This window comes from Meriones unguiculatus, chromosome 2 (assembly GCF_030254825.1).
Source record: "Meriones unguiculatus strain TT.TT164.6M chromosome 2, Bangor_MerUng_6.1, whole genome shotgun sequence".
NCBI classification, from domain to species: Eukaryota; Metazoa; Chordata; class Mammalia; order Rodentia; family Muridae; genus Meriones; species Meriones unguiculatus.
Window position 1 is genome coordinate 1152004 of NC_083350.1, and position 27563 is coordinate 1179566.

Here is a 27563-nt window from a genome sequence, read left to right on the forward strand (position 1 = left end):
ATCTCAGCATATGTTTTGATACCCTGCTGGGTGGAGTCTTTCAGAGGCCCTCTGTGATTGGCTCTGTTCTGTTCCCTATTTTCTCCCTCTCCCGATAATCATCTCATTTGCCTTTCTGAATGAAGATTGAGCATCTTAACCAGGGTCCTCCTTCTTGATTACCTTCCTTAGGTGTACAGATTTTAGTATGATTATCCTATATTTTTTGTCTAATATCCACATATAAGTGAGTATATACCATGTGTGTCTCTCTGCTTCTGGGATGATCTTTCCTAGATTCCACCATTAGCCTGCACATTTCATGACTTCTTTGTTTTTAATTGCTGACTAGTATTCCATTGTGTAAATGTGCCACAATTTCTGTATTCATTCCTCAACTGAGGGACATCTGGGTTGTTTCCAGCTTCTGGCTATTACAAATAAAGCTGCTACAAACATGGTTGAGCAAATGTCCTTATTGTATGCTTGAGCATCTTTTGGATATATGCCTAGCAGTGGTATAGCTGGATCCTGAAGAAACACTATTCCTATTTGTCTGAGAAAGCGCCAGATTGCTTTCCAAAGTGGTTGTACAAGTTTACATCCCACCAGCAGTGGAGGAGGGTTCCCCTTTCTCCACAACCTCTCCAGCATGTGTTGTCACCTGAGTTTTTGTTCTTCTCAGAAAAACATGTTTATTTATCCTATTTAAGACAAGGATTATAGCAAACAACACTTTATAGTTACTTATTAATTATCATTTTGAAGATCATTAGCTCATGCCTTTAATTTGGGTGAACTTAATGTTATGTTTCAGTGAATGTATAAAACAACTGAGTTAGCATTCAGGTCGTTATATGAACTTCGTATATATTTATAGTCATAGCTAGTTCATTGATTGCCAAAACTGCCAACATGCTCAAAAATGGGAGCCAATATATAACAACATTCTTTATTTTTACTGTATTCAAATTTTATAAATAACCGTTTGAAAACGATGATAGAATAAACTTTTAAAACCACTTAAATTTTTCATTGTAGGTTATTTGATATTCCTTTTGTTCATCAACACTAATGGGTTTTCATTTTATGCATTCATTCTATACTCATGTTAAATCAGCTTAAAATATTCCTTTTTAACATTCTCAATTTTATTGGCTGCCTCACACCAATTGCAAAACCTATAATTATTCAAATGGATTTTCTGTCTGCTAATAGTAAAGAGGTAAGCTAGCTTTTATAAAGAGACCACAATTGTAGAAAATTAATACCCCGGTAGGTAATGATAAGAATTAGAATACAAGACAAATTAAATCCAAGCAACAGGAATAAATGGATGTTACACCAACCAGAAAATTTGTAAGAGTATCTTTGTTATGGAAGATGTATGAAATGGCTATTAAAATGTAATTCTATTTTAATAAATTAGAACATCTTTAGTAGCAGTAAGGCTACATTATATCTGATATTTGTCAGTATCTTAATGTTTTTAAGTCACCTGTCTAATTATTGACTGAGTGCTACGTAAAATTAAGTATTATGCATTTGAATATTTTATAAAATTTTTAAAGATATAAGTAAAAAATATTCAGATATCTACCTGTGAGACAAGTCCATAACTTCAAGGATAGCAACACCATAAATAATAGCAATTATTATTATATAATAGCAATTATTTACATAATATTATATCAATAAATATTATATTTCTGTATATTTGCACATTAAAAACAAGAAAAAGAAGGAAATGGAGGAGATGAGGAAGCTATTACAAGTTTAAATCCTACAGTTTACAATTCTTATAACTTTGGAAGTAATGGTTAAACAAATTAAAAACCCACAACAAGCTAGAGCCCCCATCGTACCCCCCTGAGGCACTCTCTGATCCAGGTCTGCAGCTTGTTACAGAGATGCCCCCACCCGCCATCTCCCCCTCTCTGAAGGCCCTCTACCCACCTGCCCCTACTCTTCCCAGATCTGGTCTCCATCCTTATTTCTCTCTTTCCTCCCTCTACTACCTTGTTCCCATTCTTTAACCACTACCTCTGTATATTCTATTTTTCTTCTTGAGTGAGATTTACACATCTTCCCTTGTGTCCTTGTTACTTACCTTCTTGGTGTCTGTGCATTGTAGTATGTCTATTCTGTGCTATAAGACTAAAATTCTCTTATAAGTGAGTATATACCACATGTATCTTTCTGGGTCTGTGTTACCTCACTCAGGGTGAACTTTTCTAGTTCCACCCATTTGCCTGCAAATTTCATGATTTCCTTGTTTTTAAAGGCTGAGTAGTATTCCTTTGTGTAAATGTACCACAATTTCTGTATCCATTCTTTAATTGAGGGGCATCAGGTTGTTTCCATATTCTGGCTATTACGAATAAAGCTGCTATTAACACTGTTGAGCAAATGTCCTTACGGATGGTGGGGCATCTTTTGGGTATATACCCAGGAATGATATAGCTGGATCTTTAGGTAGCGCTATTTCCAGTTTTCTGAGAAAGTTTTCCAAAGTGGTTGCACAAGTCTGCACACCCACCAACTATGGAGGAGGGTTCCCCTTTCTCCACAACCTCTCTAGCATGTGCTGTCATGTGAGTTTTTGGTTTTAGCCATTCTGATGGGTATAAGATGGACTCTTTAGAGTTGTTTTGATTTGCATTTCCCTGATGGCTAAGGCCATTGAACATTTCTTTAAGAGCTTATCTACCATTTAAGATCCCTCTGTTGAAATTTCTCTGCTTAGCTCTGTAGTAATGGGGACCTTAGAGACTGGGGAGGACACCCTTTATCTGGACAAGAATCCTCTTGGATGGAGAAGATCTCCAACCCTGCCACAAAAGCCTCAGTGCTGGGCTTACCCTGCCTATGAGACCTACAGGGACAGGGATAGGAGGGATGAAGCAGGGATCAGGAGAATGTGCAACCAGTGCTGGGCCTAGCCCTAGGACCCACCCCATAGAAGAAAGCCAACCCCTATTGCTGTTAACAATGCTCTGAATACTTGCAGGAAGGACCCTACCAGAGTTGTCCACTTCAAGGCTCCCGGCCAGCAAAGGCTCCAGGTGGATGCTGATACTCACACCTAGGCACTGGCTGAAATATGAGCAGTCTACTGGAAGGGAGCAGGGAAGGAGGGATGGACCTAGAGGGGACAGGTGCTCCACAAGAGAACTATCAGAGTCAATAGGCCAGGGCCCAGAGAGGCCTGTGGAGCCTGGGGCACCAGCCAAGGACAATGCATGGTCTGTACCTGGGTCCTCTACTTTTAACTAGCTGATGGGCAACTTAAACTTCATGTGGACTCACTTGTTAGGGGAGTGGGGGATGTCTCTGACATGGACTATGTTGCCTGCTTTTTGATCACTTCTCTCTGATGGGCCTGTCCTACCAGGCCTCAGGGGAGGAAGACAAATTCAGTCCTCATGTGAATAGATGAGCTGGGGTGTTTGGGTAGGGGACTCCCTATTCTGAGGAATATAGAAGAGGGGGTACAGGAGGGAGAGTGGGGCTGAGAGGAGGGAAGAGCCTATGATGGAGACATAAATTGAATTAATTAATTTAAAACACAAGAAAGTGAGGCAAAAAAAAAGCAATATGAAACTAGACTCTAACATTGTAAATAAGGTATCCAAACATTTAAAAAACTGAACTCCAGAGAAAAGGAGAGGATTAGAAGAAACAATAATTCTCAGAAATATTTAAAACATTATGAGCTATATCTGTGACCAGCCTGGCAAGACACATCCCAACAGTGGGATGAGTATCGAGAAAGTGAACAATCGCTTTCTGCTCACTTTATGATGTGCTCTACAGAGTGTAACCCTTATCTGGCACCATTACTGAGACCATGTGTAACAGCATGGGCCTTACTGGAGAGTTTAATATTACTATTCAGCTAAATGAGCCTAGTATTAAACCAACTCTTAAAAACTCAACTGTTTTACCCACTGGTTAGTTCAGTCCTCATCAAAGAAGCTCCTTTTGGCACTAGATGGTAATTAACACAGAGATCCACAACTGGCTAAAAGTAGGAAAGAAGAAATTGCAGAATGCTCAGCCCTAAATGGAACACCCATATCATGCTTTCTCTCCCCAAGATCCGAGAGTCATTGTGGAAAATGAGTCAGAACAATTGAAGAGCCATAGGTAGTGGAAAGCAAATGGAATGCTTTTTTGTTTTATTTTGTTTTGGTTTTGACACAGCAGGACACTTGCACATATGAACTCATAGCAGTTATATGAGTGTGCTTACCTGTGCAGGCTCTGGCCATGGGGAAGGAAGGCAGGCACAAAGTTCCACCCCTGTCTAAGGAGCTATTGGCAGTTAGTAGCTTCTGGGAGAGAGAATCAGTCTTTTTTGAAGAGTGAGACTCTGAGTGGGTTGACCATCTTCAAGTAAAAGCTTTATGTGTTAGGATACGGCAATCAGCTATTGCTCCGCGTGCTGGCGCAGTACATATTCTATCAGCAAGAGCTACTGTGCACACTATCTCAGTTGTGAGAAACTTGAGGGCCTGGCTAGTTATGGAACATCAGGCACACCCGGGGAACAAATGAGGAAGCTGGATCTCTGACCACGTAGTCTTTTAAGCTCAAGCTACTGGACACTACACAATAAAACATAGGTAATGTAGAACATTAGCCAAGGTAAATTTTCCATCAGTTCAAGAGCTAAAGAGAGAAAATAAATGTCTGCAAATATTGGAAAAATGTAAAGGAAATAGTTAAATATTCTTATAAAGAGGAGAATATTCTTTTTTGGTTTTTTAAATTTTTTATTATTAGTTACATTTTTTTTTCAATGCAGTTTATTCAGGAACCTTGAACAATCTTCTGACCCTGGGGAAAGCCAGCCCACAGCTTAAATAGCCTCTGGGTAGCCAACTCCAGCATGCCACGTGGGCAATGCAGATAGGTCCACATACATGGAAGCAAGCCAGATCCTCAGCCTTAGCCAAATATGGAGTTGTTTGTGACAGAGAGCACTCACCATCGGGAAGGTGGAAGGCGGAAACCAGCTCCATCTTTAAGGCATAGCATTCCGCAGCTCTCTACAGTTCCCCCTTTTTGTTTTAGGCGCATCAGGCATTTTTTTAAATTCTTTATTAATTACACTTTATTCACTTCGTAATGAGAATATTTTTTATTAAGACCCAAAACTTAGAAAACTCAAAACCAGGTCTGACTTGTTTTTCAATCTAGCTTTAGATACATTACATGACAAAAGAAAATTAATGAGACATTAACGATGGAGCTAGCTAATGGTTCGGTGGTTAAGAACTATGCTGTTCTTCCACGGCCCTGGATTCAGCCCCAGCACCCAAGCTGGGTCCACTCACAAGGACTTGTAACTCCAGTCTCAAGGGATCTGACACCCTCTCTTGCCTCCATAATATCCTCACCACCTGGCACACACACACACCCACACATACATATTTAAATAATTTTAAAAAAGAACTCTAAATACTATTGAGATGTATGTAAGTTCTCATACTAGAACTTTGGAAGAGTACTTTTCTACCCTCTTGAGAGAAATATAAATTAGTGAGAGGCATTTTGATTCATGACCTAAGAGGTTTTGTGTGTGTGTGTGTGTGTGTGTGTGTGTGTGTGTTTGGTTAGGTTTTGTTGTTTTTGTTTATTTGTTTGTTTGTTTCAACGTGGAGTCCTGGCTGTCCTGAAACTTCCTCTGTAGACTAGGCTGGCCTTGAACTCATAGATTCACATGCCTCTGCTGGGATTAAAGAAGTGCACCACCACTGCCCAGCAAGTTTTTTCACTCTTGTTTTCTATTTGTTTATGATGTAAAGAATGAAAATCTACTTGCTATGCTTAATTTCTATATGCAGTATTAACAAATAACCCAAAGAGAAAGGTCAGGAAATGTTCACCCTATGTCCAACACCAAATTTTTCTTAATAAAACAAGGGAACAGAGAATTCCTAGGAAAAGTAAAGATGTCATTCACTGTCACTGTGGACTGGTTATGGAGTGAGTGTGTCCCTCAAGGTTCAAATGTTAGACCAAAAGGTTCAAGATGTGATGGTGCTAAGAAACAGTAGGACCCTTAGCATGCAGAGCTAATATGAGGGCATTAGCTCTCTGAGGACATGCCCTTGGAAGGGATTAATATTATTCCTTGTAGGATTCCATTCTGTTTCTTCCTTACCATTGATCACTTGTGCAGTTCTGTCTGAACACCACCTACCACGTGGCAGCCTCAGCAGACCTCAAGAGCCCTTCCTGATGGTGTGCTTTTTGTACTTGCATCCCCTGAGTGGGTCAGTGCATTAAATAAACACCTTTTCTTATAAAGCATATTGTCTCAGCTATTTTATATAGTCATGGAAAATAAAATATGCCTTTGCTATCATGTTTATATCTCTTTATTTATTTCATCAATTGTATGTTCTCTGAATTGTGTTCTCTGAACATATATAGGTTAAATCCCCAACCCCTCATAATAATGCTGTTGGTGAGAGAAACTTTAAACAGACAATTGAGGTAGAATGAGGCAATGTGAGTAGGATTTACCAAGGACAGTAGATCTCCTAATAGAAGCCTGAAGTTATAGACATGTGCACACAGAAGAAAGATCATATGAGAACACAGCAAGAATATGGGCAGCTGAAATTCAAGGAAAGGAACCCATTTCTCGAGGAGAGTGGCCTCAGAAGAAACTACCCTCACCTTGGTTGGGCTGCAGCCTCCAAAACTGAAAACGTGAATGACTGGGGCTTGATCCACACATATGGAAATGTTTTTAGGTCAGCCTTAGCCATCTAGAACACAACTTCGTTATTTACTTGAATTAAGTTTGTTCTTTCAGTTACTTCATTATTTCACAGACACTTAGATAAAATGTTTAGGAGCTGTCCTAAAAATTCGCATTTGATTGTCTCCTGATAAACTGAGACGCTTTAAGAGCACTGTGAGGAAGTGAAACAACATATTAGAGGCAGTGCCTCAGCTTCTGTTTGGTAGGAAAGTGAATTGTAATATTGCCCTGCCAAATGTCTGAGGAATTATTAACCATCTGTAGGCCTTATTTAGATTATCTACTTGTAAAATGAAAGTATGTATCACTGTGTAAGTCAGTTATGCAATACCTGACAATCAAAATAACAGGAGGAAAGGTTTATTTGGTGCGTTCAGGATTTCTGTAATAAAAAGATCTCTGTGAAATTTTCTCTCAATGAGTAGTATGGTTCTTATAATTTTTTTCTAAAACATTTTTCATATAGATTAAATGAATTATAACTTCCCCCACTGGATCAAATACTCTGATCCTGGGCCTTGATAGACCCCAAAGTTCATTGCAGGTCATAAAGCTCCATAGGGTTTAGAAACATTCTAAGTGAGCACATATTTGAAGTCCGAGTGTCGGCTTACGTTTTAAGTATTAAAAACTGAATAAAATTCAAACACAATTTGTAGAAAAAAATTGGTAATGCATGTTGGCATTTATATGCATAATTACTCCCTGGTGGTTCGTTATTGAGATGTAGTGGAGCTCTGGGCTGTGTCTAAGTCTAGTGTGGTTTCAACTTTCACCTTTTAACATTCAAGTATTAACCACAGCATAAAGCAAGACAATTCCCCTGCCAACAAGACACTGGTAAGTTCGCTCAGGCAGCCTAGCCCTGCAGCACCCTTTTCTACCTCCTTTCCAGACCAGGAGCAGGACGCAGCCTGTCCACCATTCTTGCAGCTAATGGCTAAAAGGTACTTGTTAAGATGTATCTCTCCTCACTGTCCAGCCTACACTTTGATTAATGCTTTTACTTCCTCACCAGGGAACCTTCCCAATTTATTTAGTGTAGTAGTAAGCTTTATTATTTAAAGGAACAACACCCTTTCAGCTCCTCCAGGTTCTAACAAATCTTTTAAGCACATAATTATTAAGATCTTTATGAGGGCGATTTTTCTCTTACCAGCTAATGTCCAAGAGTTTTATGTTTGGGGAATCCTTCTGGCTTTTGTGAAAGCAACGTCCTTTAGAATCTACATTGAATTGGTTAGTAAAAGAAAGTCGGATGCCAGTCAGGCTGGGGAAGTACAGCAATGACTGCTGATAACATATTCTTAATTACTGGGGGAAGAGGACAGAATGTCTGCCTTATTCCTTCCCTCTCCTTGCCTTCTCTAAAGACTAATCCTTGCTGCAGCTTGGCTGCCGTTTTCTCCTACATCTGCACTCTTTCCAGCTCATTGATATTTTGGGCATTTGGGGATCTAGCAGGGAAGTTTTCCTTTAGAGCAGGCATTCATTGTGTCTTTATTGTTATGTGACAGTCTTCAGTTCCTTGAATATTTTTGCTTAAATAAAGCAAATGCACTAAATGAGTCTCCACCCAACACTTTATCTTCCTTCTAGAGTGAAACTATGCAGCTTAGGTTCCATAGGTGTACATGCAATTAGCATGTGGTACTTGAGCCCACTGGGTAGAGTCATTAACACTGTAGGAACACATGGAACATTTGAACAAAATGTCATTTCTACTGAAGCAGACATGTCTACAGCCATCCTGGAAAAAAATTCAAGATTTTAAAAATAAACTTATCACTGTTAGCATATTTGTGGCTTTTTGAATATGCTCAAAGTGTGTAATCACCTTATCTGTCTGTATGGCCAACTGGAAGAAAACTGACAGAGCATTTCACTAGGCTCCTTGTCAGTAGAATGAACAGGTCTATTCCACTGAGTTTTTAATTTAAGCCTCACAGTTTATTTTTGTTGTTTTTCTGCTTTCATAAACACTGCCTGAAGGCATGGTTCCAGCGAATACTAAATAGAGGCTTAATTACTTCTCTCTTTGTTCACATTTATTGTTGTGTCGATCAAACAGCCTTCACATATTCAGTTCTGATTGAGGTATGTTATTTTGTTGATTAGCATTAAACAGCATAATTTATGAATTGTCTGAAGTAAATAAATAGTTGAAGTAAAAGAAAGTCATAAATTAATTTCAAATTAAGCCAGAAATGATTCACAGAGGTGAAAAAATACTGATGACCTTGAAAAATATTCAAGACATGTCATAGTGAGAGGCATCATGTTAAGATACTAAGCGAATGTTGGTGCTGAGCAGAGAATGATAAGAGTGTGAGCCCACTCTGTTCAGAAAAAAAGAAAACTAACATTAAGCATACACGCACAGTTTTGACTACCAGTCCTATGTGTTGACTTGTTTAATTTCCATAATACCTGCAGAGAATATAACCTCCCAACATGGGACAATGAAACCACAGAAGTTCAGTAAATCCAATTTGTTTCTGAAGCTCATTGTAGTGGAGAAATTCACTGTGAGATTTACTCTTCACACTGGGAGGGGAAAGAGGTTTGTGGTGCTAAATTGATAGCTCTGATTTTTTTATCACCTGAACACAATACACAAATATTTACTTCTCAGTAACTGCCTGTGTATCTATGTTCTTCCAGCATCAAGCTGTCTAAGAAGAGAAAACCTTGTTTCCCAGTGACTTACTGTATAGTATCATAATTGCAGAGTTTAAATCTATTTTTCTTTTTTTAAAAAATTGTCTCTAGAAATTTTTTATGTATTATGTTTCATTATACATTGCATAGCTGTGCTTGTATCACCCAGCCTCTCCTCTGGTCCTGCAGTAGCAGGGCAAAGTGTTCCCTTGCTGTTTGTAGTTCACCACCCTTGCCTGACCGTCTTTCTCACGGTAGCTGATGGGCACCATAAAGTCAGGGCACCCCTCTCCAAACACTCTTTCCTGGAGACTTTTTGAGTAGAAGGTTGGTAAATGTTTATTGTATTGTCTTTTTATGTTGAATATTATAGAAATAAAAAAAAATACTATGTCTATAAGAAAAGTCTTTATTTTCAATTTAAGCATCACTTTCAGGCCAGAAGTAAGTAACATGAATTAAAGATTTGCTTCACCTCTCTTCAAATATTTTTTATATCTTAATAACAGTTGCAAAAAACACAAAAACCAAAGTGTATTTTTAAATGTTTATTTATTTTTAATTAATGCATATGTGTGGTGTGAGGGTGCATATGAGCGCAGTTGATCATGGAGGCCTGAAGAGGTCTCCATGTCCTCTGTAACTGAACTTACAGTTCAGTTGTAAGTGTCTTGGCATGAGTTATGGGAACAGAACTTGGGTCCCTTGGAAGAGCAGTACATACTCTTAACCACAAAGGAGCACGTTCTTAATGCTAGACTTTCCAGCTGGTCTCATTAGACAACGGTGAGATAAAGAGGCAGAAATCACACACACACACACACACAAGTAGTTTTCAGTACATCAGCTTAAGATGCTGCCTCTTTACAGGTACTCACTGCTGTTCGAGGAAACATTTAGGACACATCTGCTATTTCAGATGCTTTACTACTTGTTGATCTATTTCTTCCCCCTGGGACAGTGCAACTCATAGAGATTACCACGAAATCACATCTTTTATTGGATGACACCATTTAGCATAGGCTAGCTCACTGACTTAACATTTAAAACCACAGTATAAGATAAGTGCCTCTGTTATCATCATCTCATTTCAATAAACCAGAAATCTCAGAACAAAGTTATATCCCTCAAAGTTACCGACAAACAAGAAAGTACCAGAGGTAGTATGCATACTTCTGAGATGCTACTTTTTTTTTATTCAAAACTCCCTTAATTTCTATCCACTCCTTTAACTTCTCTCCGCCCTTTACTATAATCCCTCTCTAACATTTCTTAACATTGGCCTTTACTGACCCCCTAAATCTCTGACTTCTCCTTCCTTTTCTGTTTCTCTGTTTCATTTTCAAGTTTTTTTTCTTTATATCATTAGAGTCCTCGGGAAAGGGCAGAAGCATTCAGTTGAAATTTTAAAATAAGTTAATTAAAAGAATCTGTAGAAGCCTATAGGAAAAGCCAATGTAGTTAATAGGAAGTGAGGCAGATGCACAAGAGCAGAAGTAGTGACACCTCTTCCAAAGCATTAAGACATTAAGGGAGGAAAATGGAAGTAAAAGACTTCATGTCTGCAGTTCAACTGTCAGACTATTTTAGTAACTGTCAATGAATCTTAACTTGGTGTGTCACACCACATAGGTAAGAACTTTAGAAGCAAAAAGAAGTTCAAAAGCTCAGATGTACCCGACAGAAGAGCCACCTCTGAGAAGGACAGAATGGGTGTCCCACTCTTCCTCCTATCAGCCAATGAGTCTGTAGTCTCCCTCCCTCCCTGGTCAGCAAGAGAATCAGGCCAACAATAAAGTTAAAACAATTTATTGCTAGAAAGCAAGATTTCTCTCACACATTTAAAAAAAAAACATTTAAGCCTTTTTACCAGTTTTAATTAGCCCTTAATTACCCAATTCCTATGGGTTTCTTCCCTGCATATCAAGCTTTCCACACTGCAGGGATATTTTTGGACTAGCTTTCAGCCTATGACATTGCAAAGGACAGGGCCACTGAGGGCATATGGCAGTGGATGTCTCCTATTTCTGCGTTAACAGATAGTGTTCTCTGAATTCCACATGCAAGAGATCAGCTAAAACACAAATCAAATTAAATTCATTTCATCCCTTGTGTACAATATAAATTCCAAAAGGGCAGTGCCTACAGGATCTATTTTTCTTCTCTCTCTAAGCCCTTCCATCATGTACCCTGAAACACAAAGAATTGGTGGTTATAAAAAAAAAGGTAAGACAATTACTGCAAAGTCTTTCTAAAGCATTATGTATATGTATATATGTATACATATATGTTTACAATGTTCAGAAAAAGTATATGTTGGAACTTTTTATTTATTTATTTTCTTTTTATTGATTTATTATTTATTACAATTTATTCACTTTGTATCCTGCTGTAGCCCTCTCCCTCTTCTCCTCCCAGTTCCACCCTCTCTCCTTCTTCTCACCCTATGCCACTCCCCTAGCCCACTGATGGGGGAGGACCTCCTCCCCTTCCATCTCACTCTAGCCTATCAGCTCTCAAAAGGACTGGCTGCATCCTTTTCCTCTGTGGCCTGGCAAGGCTTCCCCCCCCCCGCCCCCGACACACACAGAGAAAGAGGTGGTCAAAGAGCCTGCCACTGAGTCCTTGTCAGAGGCAGGCCCTGCTCTCCTTACTAGGGAAGCCACATGGAGATTGAGATGCCTATGTTCTACATCTTGACACATTTTAAACAATCACTTGTGCTTTGGTTTGTGTTAGACAATTTCATATCACAAGGTATCAGCTAAACAACCAAAATCATGAAAAGAATTTTCTTGAAATATATTTTGTATAAGATTCAACTCTTGCCCTAGGGATATAAAGTAAATAAACTTAAATAATAATAAAGAAAAAAGAAAAAAAAGACTTAACTCTTAAAGCATTTTAGTAACAATCAGAGTATATCACTTTGGTGAACCAAGATATACATTCAGTTACAGGGGCAATCACAAAGTTCTTGGAGAAACCAGAACCCCTAACCTATTTTTGTAAAACCTTCTTTGATAATTGGCTTTTGCTAACAAGGGTAAAATCAAGTTTTCCTGTTCACAGGTGCTTTAAAGAAAGCATTTCAATAGGCTTTCCACCAGAAATATCTTTCTAGGGAAAGGATTTTCTGCATTTATTACAAAGCTTAAAGAAGGGAAGGTGGAGAGTACTAAAAATTAAACTATTTCTGTCTATATCCAGAATTCTAGAAAAGACACACTTGGGGAAAATGCTGTTGCCTGAATGTGTTTTTAACTCATCAAAGATCAAGAAATCAAACCTGACATGATGGTGTGGACTATTATTGTAGATCTGCCTTGAGAGCTTACTAAGACTCAGTCTCAAGTGAAGTAAAAGGAAGTCTGGGACTTGTCTAGCATGTGGGAGGCCTTAGGCTCAATTCCTAGTACTGGGTAAAAGAAAAAGAGTCAATATACCAAAGCCTAGATTCTTGCCCACTTCCTTAGAAACTTGGTTTTGAGGGTTTGAAGAGTCTTCTGTTAGACATATTTGTTCTCTTTGCTAAAGATGCCCTTTCGTTTCTTGTGAAATTTTGTAAATTTCTTAGTACATTTCTTCTTTCCTCCCCTCCAGGTCATGGGTTTGGTTCATCAAAGATGTCCAGGGCACAAACATTTCCCAGCTATGCTGCAGAGCAGAGTGAAGAGGCTCAGCCGCCGTTGTCACGGTCCAGCAGCTATGGGTTCAGCTATAGCTCCAGCCTCATTCAGTGACACACAGAGGCCACCAACGATCAGCAAGACAGTCTGCCCTGGACCTGCCATGGGGTCATTTTGCCCTGTGCCTCCTGGAAGACCAATTGCAGTACAAATTAACATTGGTAGGGCCTAGCCCCAACTAGAAGGTTAAAAACTGGAGTTCTGCTTCCTTGATTCAGTGGTTAAGTCCTTTATTTATTGAATTTCTATGGGGGAAATCTATGTTTTAAAAAAAAGAGTCCAATACTATGAACATTCATTTAAATAAGAAGAATACTTTGTGTCTGACAGTAGCAGAAGCTTTGGCACTGGGAAGGCTTTCCACTCCAGTTTGAGCCTGGGAGGGGACCACTGTTATCTGTCCTTAAGGCTGGTGCTCATGTCTGGACACATGATAATGAGTCACCACTGCAAGCCCTATAGCCTTTTCAGTTTTCACAGAAACAAGTCAAGTAAGCTCTACAGACAGTGTCTTAACTCTCCATGTAAGGAAGTCAGTGACAATTAAGGGAATGTGAAATTAGAATACTCCATTCAGAAGAGGCCTGTGTGTGTGTGTCTGTGTGTGTGTGTGTGTAAAAGTATAGCCATGGATATTGTCATATCAGTCTATAGATAAGAATATAAGGAGTGCTGAGGGTGACATGATATGCTCACTTAAATTATTAAGAACTAATTTGTTGCGTTAAAATTAAGATTGTTTTGTCAAATAGCTTTTTTTTTTTTAAATAGTGCTGTAGAAAATGAAAAAGGCTCCTCACTGGCAACAGTATTTCTGTAGTTATGAGGAGTACAGAATGAAAAAAGGAAGAAAAGTGTTTTGGAAGTAAGATAACGGCCTAGCTGCGCTGCCTGTTGTTGTCATGTTGCGTGTCTGGTTAGTGTCATGTGGCCATAGTTTCTTCCCTTGGACATTCATCAGAGCTGCTTGAAGAATTGGAGTAATATCCAGCTCCAAAGGGAGACTACAGAAGTTTGAGAAAGACACAAAACTAAGCTTAAAATGAACGCAACATTCTTGCAGTCAAATGAGGAACAAATGATACACAAAAAGGTCATGGGGGCTTGGAGAGCACTGTGTAATCAGAGCTTGCTTGGATTTAATTTTTCTTGTACTTGATTGGCTGGGATGACATGAGAAAATATTTCATTTGTAAATTTTTTCAGCTCTAGAGTATTACAGATTACCAAGTTTGAAGGGAAACAGGAAGTCCCAATCTATGGGGAAAAGTCTGGCTAATTCAGGTCAACATAGACATTTTTGCCCACAATTTAGGGACTGAAATGTTAATTACTCTGCCTAAATCACCTGATTTCATGTCCCTAAACCAGATATCCACCAAGGAATCCAGATCAGATATAAAGAACAAAAAGCCAAGGTCAGGCAAGGGGAAAACCTGATTTTTTTTTCCTTAATAGCGAAATGTTCTACTGAAATTAGTCTATTAAAAGGGTTCCTTTTCGCTGACCCTTGTTAAGATATCACTCATCCTTACCCATAAGCAGAGAGCATATTGACAATTCATTTCAGTGAATTCAGTTGAGTAAAAGTGCTTATGCATCCCTCCTTGATGAATGTGCACTTACTGTAACTACCTGCACTCCCCAAACAGATAGATATGAAAACCCCATAAAGACACTAATCATAAGAGTTAAAATTGCTGTGAAAAATAATTATCTCAAGCCTTCAGGGATAAAAAGAAAATTACCCAAACTCTGCTGTGGATTTTGCTGACACAGCAGAAAAGCAACTGACTGGATCCTTGTGTTGAGAGAGGATACAGACTTCCCTGTTGTCCCACTTGTCAGGGCCAGCGCCTCTGCGCTGCTTTTAACACATGGCATCCACTGTGGTAATGCCATTAGTAAACACACCAGAGCAACTCCGAGCTGAGACCATTTTAGCACAGTTCCTAGTGTGGCCATCAGAGGGAAACTCTTGCTAGCCCACTGAGTTGAGCTGCTGCTTAGATACCACAAGTTTCTACAAGGGACTTATGGGGAAAGGCCCTGAGGGGTCTTGGTTCACATCTCAGCTTTATCAATGTGCCCGAAGCACATATAGCAAGTCGACAGGATTCTGCTAATTATGAGTCTGCTCTTGTGTCTCCTTGGTGGGAGACAAGTAGCTTCATCATTTCATTCTGATCATCAACAATGAGCATCACTGACAAGGAACCAAAAGTCACACACAAGTTTAGAACGTTGTATTTTTTTTGAACGTTGTATCACAAAAAGAGTGTGGGAGAGATGTACCTCCTTAGTGTTTAACACAATCTCATTATACTGAGAATAATACTGTAAAATATTTCATGATACATTTTTGGAGCTTTGTTCTAGCATTCTCCTCCAACAATACTTAAAATTTTCAGCTAAATCAAATCTGCTAAGAAAATGAGTAGGAGAATTTATAGTAGCCGAATATGCTTGACATGAGGCAGTGTTCATTTTAATAGAAAAGACAAAGATGAACCTATAAAAACCAAAGATGGAAATATACTCGTGACAGTCTCCTGGAACCTCATAAAACCTTTTCCACCATAATTACTAGAATGGCTGTGGGCATGGGTTAGCTAGCCTGTAGGTTCTATATCTCCCTTCAGAAATTGTACTATACCTTTACTGTACATGTGACTTTCTTATTGTGTGAGAGAGACTGCTATGCACCAAAGACATCTTTTGGCTCCTTCTAAGGCTGACTCAGTTGGGCTTACACTCAGATTTATACAGAGCGATGGAGAAAGTTCCATATCTATATTAGGTTGGTAGAGACCAGTGATGAACGAGGCTGGCGTGCACGAGAAAGTCTTTTCAGGGAGCAAACCAAGTCTGGAGATACACGTTTCCACACAAAGAGTTTATGAGGGGGTTGATTTTCTACCCTGATGATGTTCATATACATATGACCTGTGACATAACATTTTGCTAAACATGCAGAAAAGTGTAAATGGCCTTTGCTCACTGTTTTGCTATTCTGGTAGGGTGGAGGTTGGGACAAAACCACATCTTTCACTAACTAATTGAACAAAAATTAGGCACTCGGAGCTAATTTACTTAGACCAGTTGAAAATAGTTCTGAATCAGTAGGTTTTGGCCACTGCCACAATTTTAATTTAATAGAATATAAAATAGATATCTAGAGTGAGCCTTTTGCTGGTTCAGAACCAAGCCTTTGTTTCATGTATTAGGGAAGATGCTGTTTGATAGAGCATGTGAAATGAAAAGAAGCACATTATTAAAGCTAAACCTTTTCTCCCTTTAGTATCTAGACTACTAGTTCCAGTGTATAATTTTTCTGCCTTCACTGGAAACTTTTGTTTGAAAATCATTCATCCTCTTTATAAAATAACCAGCCATTCATATCTTTCATCTAACATAGAAGCAGTGGGGTGATCAACACCTTCACAGTTAGTGTAGATTTTACAATCCAGTTTATTGCATGTGTTATCCTTATAGTGGATATTAAAAATACATCACAAGGAGTAATGTCTAACCCTCATTCTTTGACAAAAATCTCAGAAATCTTTGGTTTGAAAAAGCATGTGTAATTTACTTCTTTGAATATTGGAGCCACATACAATTAACCATTAGTGCTACAGTGAAAGCAAGCTAAGGTAATTACATTATTACATATTTAAAAAACTATAGCTCTATATTGACTGTCTTAATACAGCACAAAAAATGGGCACATACATTCACTGGTCCTGAAGTTTAGGTGTTTAATACTTCACGTTTCACGAAGTACAAATATAATGTTAATGACTGCTCCAAATAAAAGTTATATATTTGCTCCAAATTTATGAATGTGTCTATCAATATAGTGCAATGACAACTTGCTTTTACAATCATTAGTTATATAATCTTTGGACTACCATCTTCTCAAAAACAGACCCCCAAAAAGATGTCTCTTGAGTAGGTAATCTTTGTTTTAAAATTGAGTGATATGTTAAACAAAATAATTTCCAGCACATTAAATTTATAAAGTATCCTTATATTATAAAATTTATGAAAATTATCCATGGAAGAAATAGAGTCAAAGGAAACAATTACTTAGTAGGATAATTTGAGAAAAATGATAAAGAATTCATTGGCACAATGAGCATAACACATGGGCCCTACTTTTCCAAGACTCAGACCTCACTCACTCTGTGTAGTATGTTTTGCCTTCTTCACTGGTAGTCATCTAGCATTATGTGTGAGTTTAAAACAATCACATTCTGTCTTGACATGGTCATAGAAAATATATTAGCAACAAATGTGCTTCTTCCAGTTTGTGAAAAAAAGAACACAAAGGAAGGTGTGCACACTGCAGTTTTAGTAAAGCCGGAATTGCTTTTGCGTACAGCTGCTTCGGAGTTTCCCCATGAAGTAGTGGTATCTGTGTGAATGGATACTTGCTGAGTGTGTGAAGAGAAACATATCCTCCCCACATATACGTACTCTCCAAACAGTTTAGAAAGGTTGTGTGCCTTTTGTGTGTGGATCTACTATCAACTCACACTTTCTTACTCAAAAATGTAAACCTTGGAACATTTCTACAGTTATTCTCAGAGAAGAAGGCTTAAATAGCTTAACAGGTTTTGTGCAAAATTCTTTTTTAAAGGCACATTTTTTAGATGGGATTAAGCCCTGGCAGCAAGGTAAAGGTCATACAGAGTGAAGGGTTCATTTTATGTTCCCCTGGAAGAAACTGAGCCCTGCAGGTGTTGGGATTTGTTCAGAGGCAATGAGCAGCTGGGAATGTCTCCTCCTGTTCCAGACTTCATGAATGTTCTCTGGCTTCACCCATCTCTCAGCAGGGTGTGGTGGAAACCTAGACATAGCATATGGCTCAGAATACCTAAGCCCCTGTACCTTGCAATGCTCTTTTCCTTTTCACATGTTTTTCTTCCTTTTGGACTCATCACCAGGGTATCCCACCAGGGTATTCCTTCTGAGCAGCTTACTCCAGTGACTGCTATACAAGTTTTCATTTACAGATTTTTGTCTAGTACCTTTTTATCTCAAATAATAAGCAAAGTAAAGTTAATGCGATGTTTTTCTTCCTGTTGTTGTTTGTTTGTTTTTGCTGCTGTTCCTTGCCCACTAACAACTCATATGGTAACCTTGATTGTTAATTTGGGGTCTTTATCCATCCAGAGAACATTATGGTGCCATTGTCAATAACATTTGTCACAACTGTATCAGAGAAGCGATGACATTAGGGCTACATTCTTTCATGGAAACCACACAATTCCCATTCTCAAAAAATTAAAAAATAGACCTTTATATTCATCATGTTTTTCTTATTAATTTAAGTAGGCAATTATTTAAATTTTTTGAAATTTAGATGAGTAAGAAAAAAGTTAAAATCACCTTTCACTTGTAATTTTCAGAGACTTTCCTTGGGGTTTATGTAATATGATCTTGTAAATATTTGTAGAAAAATTCACTACTAATAGAAATATCCCCTGTAGTAATTTCACATATACAATAAATTTTATTTTAAAATATTTAATTTTCTCTGAGAATATCACTAATCTGAGGTCCTCATGCTGATTATCAGAAAAATAATTTATTTAAAAATTTATCACTATTCTGGACCAATTTTAGTGGTTAATACAAATAACTTACAAATGTATCACTCTCAGAATGGTTTTGGACTAAGTACATGAAATCAACCCTCTCTATAAAAAATAACTGAATATCTCTGTGTAAGTTACTTAGCTGTATGCCATAGTGCAGAGGTTGAAATTCAATCGGTCAGTCAGGATAGATGAGTCTCAAAAGAACCAGGTATTTGAATTTTATAAACACAAATTTCAAGAAGAAAAGATAATTAATTTTAAGCTACTGCAGAATTTCTCTCAAGAGAGCCGTCTTGAGAGGTTCCTGGTTGTCACAGACCGCCGGCCATCTGAGAAACTGAAAGAATGACGGCACAATTCAGAACACAAAGATGTTCGTAACTTCAGATCAGTCTAGCTGAACACAATTATTAGAGCTAGAAAGTTGATCAGTCAAGTCCAGATCTGCAAATCTATTGTATAGCTCACGAAACAATGCTTGATGCGGACAAGAATTATATACAGAGAGAGTTCTATTGATGACTAGATGAGGGGAATGGAGCTCATCCTGTGAACAGACTAGCATGACATAGTTTACTTCTGTCCTTCCCTTAGATACTGTAACGTTAGCTGTCAGAGGCAGTGCATGAACCACACCACCAAATCTGCCCGTTCCTGGGCATGAGGGCCAGTGTCTTCATTGCAGGTGACAAAAAGCAGCAGTTTCCTTCCCCTTCTCCTCTCCCCCAACCAACACACACACTCACATTCACAAAAACTCTTACCTTTGACTTTTGACCCACTCTATCTATTTTAATGAAGTTAGCACTTTTTATTTTAGAAACTTATGTTTTGTATAATATTTATCTCTATGAATCATAAAGATATACTAAATTATACATTCTATGTTTGCTTCCTGTAAATCTTTATTTAACTAATTTATATGTACTTTGTGAAGTCTTCTACTGTGCATGAAAGAATAGCATTTCTTCTTGATCAAATATAATGCTTATGGTCATTTTGATGAAACTAACACGTTATTGAGCCCTAGGAAGTAAAACACCTATTACAAATTTGCTTCAATTGGAAAACATTTAACTACCACATCTTGTTCTTAGTTACAATATTTACCAAATTAATAATAATCTAGGGACATCTGGGTTTAAACGCTGGTTGAAACACAACTTTTTAATGAAATAAAAAGTAAAACATTGTCTGTGGAAAGTAAATGTGAACTTCTGACAGAGCTTATCACAATAAGGCAATAATAAATTAAGAAATTTAGCTGTTTTTAAATCAGTGTGTGTGATTTTTTTCCCTTCAGTAAAAATATATAATTGAAGAATTTGCTTCTTCTAAATTTCTTATTTTTATACATATTTCAGTCTTCAAGAAATATAGCTAATCTATTGTTATTCATTTCCTATAATTCCAAGAAATCCACAAGTGGAATTGATACAAAGAGGATAATAGTTGCACAAGATTAAAACTCGCTTTAGAAAGGGCAAAACAACTGAGATATTACTCTGTACTACAGCTCTGCATGAATGAAATTTGAACTAATTCAGTGCTTTACCCGTAAGTTATTTGACTATTCTAGCATTGTGATAGTAAGTGATTTCCTTACATATTTGTCATGGGATGAATATAACTTTGTAATTAAACAAAATTCTGACAATCGTATCATGCTAACCTATAAATGTTAACTTCTTTTGTCACTCATGAGCTTGCGATTTTCAAAATAAAGTGAGAGATTCCTTTGTTAATTGTAAGGTTATTGAAATTTTATTGAATATTTCCAGTATTTTCCTAACCTTATCATATTAGAGTTTAAATTTTATTGCATTTAATATGCTTTCAAAAAATTGTAGAACATTAGTATTAATGATGGCATTACAACCAACAGTTTTATTGCCTATTTTCAAATGAAAAGACAACCAGAAAGCATAAGTGACTTATACAATGTGATGTAATTAGATTTTGGGTTTCCTTCTTCCTTTATACACACCCATTAATGGTAATGAAATTAATTATAATCAATATTCGGCAGCAAGGTTGGACATCAAAATTGAAATTCTGACAATGCTGACTGTCCTGCAGTGATGTGATCCACGATTTTCCTTTGGATTTTTCTTCCAATGATACAGCAGTCTTTGTCATTTGGATGTAGATTTATCTAGATAAACATTTGCTGAGCCTGTTTCTCAAAACTTGGTGGTTAAATATTAATTGAGCCTTTCTGTTTAGTTTACCAAATGATTTTTTTAATGAACATTTCTCCTTCTTAAAATGCATGCCCCTAAAGAGAGGGTAAATTTCTCAGTCCTGGGGAAACCAAACTGGATTATAGACCCAGATCACAGTCGGTAGCATTAAAGTTCCCTTGAAAAGATGTATAGCCACACAAAATTGTAAAAAACGATGAAAAATGCCTAGGGTCTTTTGATGCCATACATTTTGGGGAAACGTTCGAATGGAATGATAATGAAAATATCCATTCTTTCTAAATTGTGAATGAAGTACTGTTTATTCTGAACCATTTTCATAAGAAATTAATGATATGAATTTGGTGGGGTTTCTTTCCCTTTTGTCACAATTAAGATCTTGGCGAATATTTTTTTGCTGGGTAAAGTATTTTACGAATAATGTAATGATTTATATAAGCTTAGAGCTGCAATCAAAGACAATGACAATATTTAATAATTACATGCCACAGGGCACAGCCCCAAAGCAATTACTCTGCTATTTTTGTAACATACAAACAAACCAGCTATCTTGGTTTCTAAGTTACTCAAAATATGTTAGACAGATTGATCTAATTTTGGTATTCATATGGTGACTTATTAAAATAAATATTTGAGCAAGAACTGGCTAGAATATCTAACATTCATGAAAGTGTGAATTGTTCTACTCTGTAGGTGTTTTAGGATATCTGGATGTTGTTTGACACTGAGTCTCAATGATCTCCAAGTCTAGTCAACCACTAAATGCTTTCTGAGTTCTTGCTACCTCCAAAACACAAATAAAGGACATGCAATATCTTCTGATCTTGTTTGTTCCTCGTTTTAATTCTTTTTGGTATGTGTTGATATTAGGGAGTGGTTCTGGTAGCAATGTGGTACTTAGATCACAAAATGGCTAGAAATAAGAGAATAAGAAAAAGCAAGAGAGATCATCAGGACCAAATTCCTAAAAGTCAACTTGCTTGACCTGGAGGGGACAGGAACTCCACAAGGAGACCAACAGACTCAAAAAAAAACTCAGCTCAGGAGGTCCTGTAGAGACTGAAGAATCAACCCACTGAAGAGTGGGTGGGACTGAAAGGAGATGGAGGGGGCTACAGTCAGGATAAAAAAAATGAATAAATTGTAATAAATAAATAAATAGATAAACAAACAAATAAATAAATAAACAAAATAAAAAAGAAAATACAGGAGAAAGGAAAACAAAAAATAATATTACAGAAAAATTATTAAAATCTAAACTTTCTCAAAGCCATCTCCAACTCTGTCTCCTTTCTCCCCCTCTTCCTCCTCCTCTGCCTCTTCCTCGTGGTCCTCCTCCTATCTCTCCCCATTTCTCCTCCTTACTTTCTTCTTCCTTTCTCTTCCCGTTTCTTCTTTTCTTCTTCCTTTACTTACTTTTCTTTTGCCTTCTTTCTTTCACTACACAGACTCGTTTTTTTCAGTCACAGATAGTCAAGAAACAAAATCAAATAATAACAAAATTATCTTTCATTATTGGAATTATATTTTACACAGATTTTTAAATCTTCAGTGTTTCCTTTATCAAATAGTAAATGTGCTCATGAAGAGTCTCCATTATCACCCATCACTCCCTCTATGTAGGTTAGTTACAGAGACCTACACCACACACTCAAAATTCCTCTGAATATATGTACACCATCAATTGGAGGAAAAGTTTCAAACTTTAATTTTAAAAGTCTTAATTGAATCTTCTCACAGCTGGACTTCAGGAGCACAATGTGATGCCAGTTTTCCAGAGCACAGAACTTAGAAGGCAGAAGGCAGATAGCTTAGTCTGGTTTTGTTCACCAGCTGTCCCCGGAGGACCATTGGCTCTACACATTCCTTCTTTGTTCTAATATATAATTAAGTGCTATTTTTGGATAACCTGCTACTTCTGGGTTTCTTTTTAACAAATCTAATTACATTTCAGAGAGCTAAATATAGTATATTAAGGCCATTACCTAGAAGTAACCTATTTCACTCACTTTAAGGAAATCACCTCACTTTCAGTGCTAAAACACAAAACAGAATGCTACATTAAATGCATTTTGACTGTTTTCCCAGCTTTCCTCCTTAGCTTTTCTCTTCACTCTGATGTACTTCCTCAATAGATTAGTGATAATCTAAATTCAAACTCTCATGGACCAGTAATAGACTTTTGGGAAATGTAACAGCAATAGGATTTCTATATGTGGAGTTTTTGCAAGATGAATAAATAATGTTGAATCCAAAATAATTTCCATTGTTATTTTTGATATGCTAGGACATTAAACTGTTTTGGTAACATTTAAAAATTCAGGTAAATTTAACATTTGCATTTCATACAATGTGAAATTTCACTTCATTTGCATACCAAATATTACTCCATCCTTCATGTGACATTGTCCTTCTTATATCTAAGAAATTCCATACCCATGAAATTGCATCTTATGGTGGTTGCTGTGTTTATGAGTGATGCAGGAATTGTAAAATGTACAGTATAATTTCTAGTACATCAAAACATTACACACTATCAAACAGCTCAAATCATTGCTATTGAGTATTGGATTCTTGTTTGTTTGTATTCCTAGACAATATTTCCCCTGATGACATGTGATTCTTACTCCTTGATCATTAGTAATGCTCTTATAACCTAGAAAACAGTAACATGTGATAGGCAATTGCAGAACTCTGATCCATTTGAATGTTACTTCTATTGTGGAAGTTACACCATAAGAAATAATTATTCAGTGACCTACTTATTAAATTTTTGCAGTATTCTTAAATGTGGTTATACATAGTGAAAAATCTCTTGTCAAGTCTACATACTTGTGTCCATATATTAAGTTAAAATTACTCAGATATTCATAAAAAGAAAGTTATGCCCACAAACAACTCACAAGGGCCACAAAAGCCCTCTGCCTTCCTTTTGTTTGCCATAGCTTTTTTATTTTTTTCCTTAGAAAACTAGTAATGTGGTCAAGAATTTTATATATATATATATATAAAATTGTGACCACATTTTCTCTTTCGTGGCTTTTCTCAGCATAAAATCTTCTTATTTCCCACTTATATTTTTGTAACTTTAAAGTTTTATACAGCCAAGCAAAACTTATATTGAAAACCACATTCTGACATTTGAATTTTGTTTTATTTTGGCAATTAAAAGAAGATTTCTCAAAATTTGGTGTCTCATACTGAGCTCAGTGATGAATCAGTATGACTGACAGTTTACCTGTTCAGCATTAGCTAATTGGGTAGACTTGATGTATGATCTTTTTGTACCTTAACACAAAATATTCTTGTAACCTTTGCTTTTTTTGGATTATAAAAGTTCTATGAATCTTAAAAATGACTTAAGCATAATCAGGAAACCTGAAATGTATGATTTAGATTGACCTTCAGATTTTCCCTCATGTTTGATTTTATAGTTATTGTTTAAAATAAGTACATGTTCAGTTTATGATATCCTAAGTTTTATGTCGTTCACTAAAATGAGTTAAAGTGCAGTGTAGACTAAATAAATTTAAATAGGACAAATGCCAGTATCATGTCTTCCAAGTGGAAGCATCAGAAAGTTACAACAAGGCAGGAAGTGAGTATAGTTCAGTGGTAGAGGACTTACCTAGCATGCAAGTTAGGAAACCATTCTAAGGATTTGGGTCAATTGGTAGAGTGCTTGTTTATCATGGATGAATCCCTGAGTTTCTTCCTCTCCACAGCAGAAACTAGTCAAACATGGTGTGAGCTTGTGTAATTCAAGCAAAATTAGAAAGATCAGGTTCTCGTTGTGTGGATCTAGGAGTAATCCCTTTGTAGCCCCAGCTACAAGGAATAAAAAGGATACACATTGAAAAGTAAGCTGAGTGCCTTCTCAATAGCAGGAGCCTGTCATCAGGGAAAAACTTTGTGGAACACTCCCCATATCCTGCATTCAGACAATAGGTGTCAGGCTCTTAAGGAAATCAGCTGGAAATGCAGGCTTGGTCATTGGAGCAAGCATGGTGGGGCAGGGGTGGTAATGTGTTACAGCACTGGTGAACTTGTTAATACTCCACAGTATTAACAATATTCACTCACAGACTCACTAAAAGCCTAATGCTTAATTAACTGTGAGATGACAGAACACACCCTTTCCGCTATACCTTACCAATATACACAGAAGTCTCCAAAATAACTAAGAAGGAGGAATGTAATGGGAACCTGAGGTCAATGGAGAAGACAATCAAATCAAACAACATTAAAATTCCAAAGAAAGTAAAGAATTTGAAGGAATTCAGCACCTAAAGCTATAAAAGACTTCAAACACAGTCAAATCCCAAGTGATATTAGGCTTAATCATTAAATCAATTACTTCTAACAAAAAAAAAAAAGACAGATTTACAGAAGGGAGACTTTTATGGAATTTTCAGAACTTGATACAAGTGAGAAAGAGTGAATTTAAATGTTAATCATGCATATGAAGTTCTCAAAGTAAACCTAAGCAGAAAAAAAAGCACAAAATATTAAAAGCAATGGAATAATTTCAACATGTGTAACACACATAATCTGCAGCTCTGAAGAAGAATAAAGAAAGAATAAAGCAAAAGAACATTTGAAATAGAAGTGTTATGAAATTGTCAAAATTATGAAAAGTCACTAATAAAGAATCATTATATTCTTAGAATGCAAATTCTACAAAGAGAATTTATAGAATTTAAGGGGGAGAAAGAAGGAGAAGAGAAAATCAGAGAGAAAGAAACAGAGAGACAGAAAGTGGAGCTAGACAGAAAATCAGAGCTAGGCAATAGAGGAAAGAAAAACAAGGAAGAGAATGAAGAGGGAAAAAAAAAGAGGTAAGAGTAAAAATGAGAAACCTTGATTATAATCACTGGGATATATAATAGAATTTCCAATTGAAACCAGAGAGAAAAAACGGTAAGATTTTAAAGAATCTAAGAACAAGTAGAGTAGTAGAAAATAATTGTAACTTATGTTAATCTAATTATGCCAACTAGAAAACAATAATTGTTCCACTCTGTTTTTAAAGTTTTAACTATATATTACTATAAGAAACTGCCATTAAACACAAACATGCACCTATTTCAATATCAAGAACCACAGAAAGGCATCCAATGCCAACATGAGCCAAACCAGACTGAAGTGTTTGTGCTAATTTCAGAAGAGGCCAACTTGAAACAGGAGGATTATCAGAGATAAAAAATACTATTTAATATGGGGGGTGGTCTTCTGTTTTTCAAGAAACCCCAGCAGCACTAAAAGTACAGTACTTTATAGATTACCAGAACATTTCAGGCAAAACTGATAAAATCACAAAAAATTAGACAAACTCACTATGACAGCTAAAGACTTTAATATCTCTCTCACTAACGAGATGGAAGATCAAAAAGATAACTTGAGTGGCTGTCCATTAATGCTATCCCATGAACTCTTACAATATGTCTCATCTAACAGCCTAATTCACATTCTACTCAGAGCAAATGAAACATTCTTTAACATGGGCCAGAAAGGAAGACAAATAGAAACTGTATCTCTCAGTAAAAGTCAATGAGAAATTTTAAAATAATTACATGAGTGGGACATAAAAAAGCTTCGAGACAACATAAAAAGTCTTAACATCCATGCTGCAGTCACAAAAAAAAAGGGGAGAAAATAGTATTTCACAGGCATAGAGAATATTTTTAATGAAATTATAAAATTAAAATGCCCAAACATATAAAAAAAGATACGCCCAGTAGTGGTATGGCTGGATCTTGAGGAAGCGCTATTCCTAGTTGTCTGAGAAAGCGCCAGATTGATTTCCAGAGTGGTTGTACAAGTTTACATTCCCACCAGCAGTGGAGAAGGGTTCCCCTTTCTCCACAACCTCTCCAGCATGTGTTGTCACTTGAGTTTTTGATCTTGGCCATTCTCATGGGTGTAAGGTGAAATCTCAGGGTTGTTTTGATTTGCATTTCCCTAATGGCTAGTGAGGTTGAGCATTTCTTTAAGTGCTTCTCTGCCATTCGGTATTCCTCTACAGAGAATTCTCTGTTTAGCTCTGTTCCCCATTTTTTAAGTGGATTACTTGGTTTGCTGCTTTTCAGCTTCTTTAGTTCTTCATATATACTGGATATGAGTCCTCTGTCAGATAAAGGGTTGGTGAAGATTCTTTCCCAATCTGTAGGTGGTCGCTTTGTTTTGATGACGGTGTCCTTTGCTTTACAGAAGCTTTTCAGTTTCATGAGGTCCCATTTATTGGTTGTTGCTCTTAGAGCCTGTGCTGTTGGTGTTCTGTTCAGGAAGTTTTCCCCTGTACCAATGAGTTCTAGGGTATTTCCCACTTTTTTTTCAAGCCGATTTAATGTGTCTGGTTTTATGTTGAGGTCTTTGATCCACTTGGACTTCAGTTTTGTGCAGGGTGACAAGTATGGATCTATTTTCATTTTTCTACATGTAGACATCCAGTTAGACCAGCACCATTTGTTGAAGATGCTATCTTTTTTCCATTGTATGGTTTTGGCGTCTTTGTCAAAGATCAGGTGCCCCAGGTCCCGCCTCTGAGAAAAAGGTATCAGACGGGTCTGATGCTCTTTGGGTGGATGACACCTAAATGAACATCTGTACAAAGTCCCAATTTATTTCTAATATCAGAGATCAG

At 37.0% G+C, this 27563-nt stretch overlaps 1 protein-coding gene across 2 annotated transcripts in view; it reads left to right on the forward strand.

Moving 5' to 3' along the window:
- The window catches only part of Dok6 (docking protein 6), a 528294-nt gene extending 506552 nt beyond the window's left edge, over positions 1 to 21742 (forward strand). For both annotated transcript variants that reach the window (XM_060376955.1, XM_060376954.1), the window contains one exon: positions 13025 to 21742. In XM_060376955.1, coding sequence (XP_060232938.1) covers positions 13025 to 13282 — 258 coding nt within the window. In that variant the 3' untranslated portion in view covers positions 13283 to 21742. The remainder of the gene's footprint in view (positions 1 to 13024) is intronic.
- Positions 21743 to 27563: the final 5821 nt, after the last annotated feature.